Below are 6000 nucleotides of genomic sequence, written 5' to 3'. Positions count from 1 at the left end.
TCCTGTGATCATCTGATTTACATCCTTCTGCTGCACAAATCAGTAGGTTCAGAGTTGCTGAATTTGATACATTTCAGTGCAAAATTGGGTACCCTGATCTGTGAAAATGGAAGCGCAAGCTCTGCTTTCATTAACACTTCACCGTTATTGCTGTTTTGACCAGACAGTATCTGGGGGGAAAAAATCAACACCTAGTGATGCATATAATGCTTCCTGCAATACCCTAACAGTAGGGGTTTTTTACCTCTAGGGTAGAGAGAAAGGAAAAGAATTGCTTGCTATGAGCTGGAAAAGCAGAGCAGTTGGCTCTGGCAGTGAGGGGGTTGACTGACAGTCTGCAGTGCAGTGGAGTTAGCTGAGCTCCCTATATGGCTGTGGATTAGCTATATGCTAATACTGATAGGAGAAGAGGAGCTGTATCCAGCGCAGTGAGCTGACGGTGGAGGCGATCAGAGTCTCAGCAGAGCTGCCTCCTCAAGAGCCATGGCTGAAGGGGGTGAAGGAGGGGAAGATGAAATACAGTTCCTACGAACTGTAAGTATCTGCTTTTTATAGGTCATGTAGTACATGATTTTGTCTCATGTCTCTTCCTTTTCTGTTGTATTAAAAATAAAGTGTTATTTCTGTGCTGGGCTTTGCCAAATGGGAAAAATGATTTAGTCAGTGGAAAAAAATAAAGCAAGAATATGAGCTTTAATAGCATCAGGCAGTCTGTGTGTTCTTCCTTGAATCTGCTCAATAGCCAGTTTGGTATAAGGAGACCTATTTCCGCTGTAATCCCCTGTGTTTGAAGCGTCCTCGTCAACTTTGTACTTGGGTTTCTAAATGTAGCATGCCAAATATCTGACCTCTGAAACTTCTGTCTAGGTTAGATTTCACTGACATTAACAGCAGCTTTGCAAATAGGAGAGCCTTAAAATGATGAATAAACCAAGCAAGCCCTTGATGACCTCTTCTGATAAACATGCACACAGAAGCACACTTGTGTGTAGGGAATACCAACAGATGTTGAAGTCTGGGCTCTGCAAATATTTGGGGTCTTTTCTCTGCTTAAAAGAAGCTTATTTTAAAAGGAGATAAGGATTTCTTTGGGAAGGGGTGTTAATTAGTGAAATAGCCTTCACTTGGTGTAATTTTCTATAAAGAGCCCTCACACCATTCTTCCCTAAAGCTTTACACAAATCTAGTATGACAACCAATTTGGACTTTTAAGCAAGTAGTGTTCATGCATTCATTTTTGAGGAGAGGATAAGATCCTTTTCATGTGTCATCTTGTGTCTCATTATTTTTACCCTCCATGACTAAGAGTGTGTTGTTGTGTAACTAGCATGAAAAAACTGCTATTGATGTATATTTTCCCTCCTCTTTCCATACTATCTTTACTTTGCATTTATCACAACTAATGTTCCAGAAACAGTCTCCTCTAGAGTTGATACAACTTTAAAAGGATAAGTCTCTAAAATAAAACATTCTAAGTGCCCAAAGTAGGAAATTACAAGGCTGATTTCTGGGAGGCTGGGAATATTTATTTATGGGAATTAAAGGTTGGAGAGTGGTGATGGCTGCTGCTGCTTATGTAAATTGTTTAGGTGTGATGAAGTGTCATTAGCACTTTTAAGCCTGGGAGAATTTCATGGGGGGAGGGAAATGCATAATCACAATGAAGTATCCTTTCCAACATCCCTTCCCTCCACTCCACTTTTTAGAGGTATCTATATTACATAGTTTAGTAGATTACTCAACCTTTAGGAGAAGGTGCTTTCATCAGAGACCAGAGCTTTAAATGAATGCCCTTCATCTTTTAACTTTCTAAGATATTGCCTTGACTGAACAGTCTTCCTCCGTGATGAAGTGAGAAGCTTTGCCTATTCATAGATAACCTGTGTGTGCTACATGAGATGGCAATTTCTGCTGCTGTGACCCATTCTCATTCTAGTAGAACTCTCTTGCACTTCTTTCCAAGGGGTAAAATAAAACGCTAAACAGAGGTGGGGGCCAAAAATGGAAACGGCAAAAGTGAGACTATGGAGAAGTGTTCCTTCTACTTGGTGTTAGGAAATCTTTTAGAGGGAAAAAAATGGATTAGATTTCTGTCTTGGAAGCCCTAGCTTCTCCTTGCTGTGAACAATCATATCAGTTACTGCTGTCTCCATTATAACTTCCTTCACCTTCGTGGAGAAGGGATCAATTGTTGTTTCACAATATGCTGAGAAAGGAACCATTTATTAGGTACTGAGTTCTACAGTGATGTAAGCCTTCAGTACTTATTACTTAGAGCTTTTTATTGCTGCCTAAACACTGTACATACAAACGTGAAGTACAGTAGCCCTTTAGAACTCTTCCAGTGAAATTGTTGATCAGTCAGGATCTTCTCCAGATCAAAATGTTTTCTGGGAATGTAGATTGCTAGTGAATGTTTCCCAGGCTTGTGTAGCTGAATCTTACTTTGAAATTGTTGATCTCCATATTCTCATTTTTGAGTGTGGAGACAGAAGTGCTCTGGGATGTTTTAGGTTCTCAGAGATAACTCTTTCTTGGTGAGGTATAAAATAAGATTAGATCTCTCTTGATCCAAAAATATCCTACAGTACTTTTTGAAAGAGCAAGAGAGTTAACTCTTAAAAGTCTAGTAAAATTAATTTTTGCTTCCTTAAAGGGAAACTTTCCCTTTGTCCCCCATTTTTTGTTGGTTATGATTTTTTTTTTTTAATTCAGATCTAAGTTGTTGTGTAATTTTGGGCATCATTTTTAGGCTCTCTGCTCATATAGAAGGGCTAGAGGCTCAGTAATGCATAAAAATGATACCTGTATTTGTTTCTAGGGAGCAGCAAACTTGTGGGCATAAACTTTGTTGGAAAGCTTTTCACTATCACTTTCTGTTGCAAGACATTCCTCATATTTGATTAATTTGGCAGCAATGGGAATCACAAAGACCTTAAGAACAAATTCCAGAGAGGAGAGGACAAGAACACTTTAATTGTCATCATTGTTGTAATAGTAGGATGTTTACAGTACTCTTTCCAATGAAGTCCCAGTTCTTGTGTGAAGTCTTTATGTGCAATGACAGCATTTAAAGGAAGGTATTACTAATATAGTGTAATTTCCTTTCTTAATTTTTCCCTGATTTATAAGTTCAGTATGAATATAAATAAATACATAGATACACACAGTTTTTTCTTACACTGCTACCCTGCTGCTCTGTCTTTGTTATGAAATCTCTGATGTTTTGTTTCTGTAATAATGTTTGGAATCGTTTCTTTAGTTTTCTAGTTGATGGCTTTCATCTGGATTTGACTCTGGATATTCAGTATATGTGTGCCTAGTTGCGTGTTGTGTATGGAAGAGAGAAGCAGAGCACTTCTTACATGTGTGCAATATGCAATACATGTGTGCATGTACATGTATGCATACACAATATGCAATCTCTTAGTTTCCTACCCTGGTAATGTTTGTTCTTTAGATGACTTCCCCCTATCATTTGTTTGTTATCCCTTCCTAAGGTATGAATACATGAGAAATTAATGAAGGTAACGTTTATGCAGCATTAGGTGAGAATACACACGTTAACCTGTCCTGTTTTGAGATAACATGCTGAGGGATATAGAGGGAACCCTGTTGCCCTTGGCAATGTGGGTGGGTGAGTGTAAAGCATTCTCATTCGAGCCTTTCCTAGCTACTGGGACTTTACTACTGTGATAAATTGACAAAGTCCTCTCCTCTCTGGATTATTCCCAAGTTAACTCTGTCATTCCCATTGCTGTGGAATTCATCAAATATGAGGTGATGCCTTGGAGCAGATAGCTTTTGTTTTCCTACATCATAAATACCTATATAGTCACTTGCTAACAGAAAGCATAATTGGGAGGCGGGAGGGAGGGGAGGAAGTCACACCCCCACCCAAAGCATAGGAGCAGTTTAAATGTACTTGTAATCTAGTATGTCGAAGTTGTTTGCCATCTTAGGGTCCAAAATATGGTGGTAATAGGTGTATTGCTTTGTTGTTTTTCCTGAAATTCAGCATATTAATGGAAAGTGTTTCCACTTATTTTAATACAAATAAACTTCTTTTTTTTTTGAGATGGCTCATAACACATCAGTCAAGAAAGTTTTGCCTTGTTTTCCATGGATCTGAACAGAGTGTGTGTTGGTGTGTGTGTATGCCTTTGTGCATGTGTCTGTATATGCGTGACTCTTTCCCCAACTGGTTACATATACTTCATTTCTCTGAGTGACAAAGGCGTTAACAATTGATTCTTCTTTGACTTTTGCTCCTTTAACAGCTTGTCTCAATGACCTAATATTAAGTCTTCTGATAAACCTCTCCAGTCACTATCTAAAAGTTTACAGATAACAGTGGGAAATTGTTTTTTGTCATAGACTGAGTGTAGTTATCTGTCATACTTAAATAGCAAAGTACTGTTGTTACAAAGACCTAGAATGGAATATTTGGATTTAATTTTTTTCAAGATCTAGTCCATGTAGATAGATTTACACAATGAGTTTACAGATTTTTTTTTTCAGGTATGTTTTGGATCATTTGTGTGTTAAATTGTTGCTCAGAATCAAGACAATTGGGTGGCTCATATACATTTATATGTGGATACACTTTCCTATCAATATTGCTTGAAAATGAGCTCTTCTACTGTTCAGATGTTACAGATGAGATGGGAATTTATGTCATTTTTACAATATGAACTGTCAGGTATAGTATGAGTTAGATTTTCTTTTTTTCAGTCATTTTCACTGTTGCTAAATATAAATATAAAAAGTAATTATATCATGCCTTTTTTTATTATTTTAGGAGTTGTACTAAAGCACTTCAGTTTACCCAGGATTAGTATGGCATAAAAGCAGTTCTTCTTTAGATGCTTTTAATACATGTTGTTTTATCACATCTATGTCCCTAGTGGTGTATCCCTAGTGACATAACAAAGAATGTGTGAAGTGGAAACATTAAAATAATTCGTCCTTAATAGTCCAACTTAATATCTAATAGTTATGCTACTAACTGCATGCTGATACTCTGTAGCACAGATATCTGTGGCTTGATTCAGTAAAGTACAAATATCTGCTGTATAATGCTCACCAGATAAATACTTGCAAACAGATATATTGGACAAATGTCCAAATGTCCGACAATAACAGAAGATATTTCTAGGGAGAAGTTTTTAGCAATGGTTAATTAAAAACTGGGAAAATTGTTCTCAATGAGTTGTGTATGAGATTATATAAAAGCGATATAGAAATTTATATACAGTAAAAGTCACAAAGGCTAAGGAAGGCCTTAAGATCAAATCAGTGGAATTTTCCTGAAGCCCCTTTTAAGGGAGCTGACGCAGGTTCTACGTGCTTCTTGAACAGCTGAGTGTGTTCCGTGTTATTGTTTTCAAATTAATTAGGCCATTTTGTCTGTTGTCACTGAAATGTACTGCAATTCATGATACAGTAGTTGTCCATTAGTCAATTCCTTTTAGGAAAAGGGTAAAAAGAGAGGAAGAATAATGATATATAAAACTTGAGTTGCTTCTGATAACCAGTGTGTATTAGGAACTTAAGTGATTTCTGAACTAAATGTTTATGTGTCTGTGTATCTATTTATCTCTGCACATTAAATCTCCCCCTTCTGATTCTATTGCCACAATTTTTAACAATTGTATAGCAGTCCATACTTCTAAGTCTTCTAAGAACAACAAAAATTGTACAACAAACAAAAACTCCACCATGTCTCTTCCACTCCATTTAAAAAAAAAGTCTTTCAAATAGATTTCTTTTTGCTTCTTAAACTTCAGGCTATCACCAGTATAGCTACTTGCAATCACTCTTCCTGCCTTATTATCCTTCAGTTTCTGCCATGGAAATCATACTTAATTTTATGAATTTATCCTCAACTAAGTTTCTTAGAACTTGAAGCGTCCTTCTTTGTAAATAATGTTGCTCTGTTTATTTTCACCCATTTAATTGACAATTTTACTCCCTGCCTGTGTTCTGAACTTTGTGAAT

At 36.9% G+C, this 6000-nt stretch overlaps 1 protein-coding gene across 4 annotated transcripts in view; it reads left to right on the top strand.

Moving 5' to 3' along the window:
* The first annotated feature begins 315 nt into the window (after window positions 1-315).
* The window catches only part of RYR3 (ryanodine receptor 3), a 249473-nt gene continuing 243788 nt past the window's right edge, over window positions 316-6000 (top strand). For all 4 annotated transcript variants that reach the window (XM_075503016.1, XM_075503012.1, XM_075503015.1 and 1 more), the window contains exon 1: window positions 316-534. In XM_075503016.1, the coding sequence (XP_075359131.1) occupies window positions 484-534 (51 nt within the window). In that variant the 5' untranslated portion in view covers window positions 316-483. The remainder of the gene's footprint in view (window positions 535-6000) is intronic.

Source organism: Mycteria americana, chromosome 5 (assembly GCF_035582795.1).
Source record: "Mycteria americana isolate JAX WOST 10 ecotype Jacksonville Zoo and Gardens chromosome 5, USCA_MyAme_1.0, whole genome shotgun sequence".
Classification (NCBI taxonomy): Eukaryota; Metazoa; Chordata; class Aves; order Ciconiiformes; family Ciconiidae; genus Mycteria; species Mycteria americana.
Note: the sequence above shows the minus strand (reverse complement) of the source record. Positions and strands in the feature narration are given on the sequence as shown.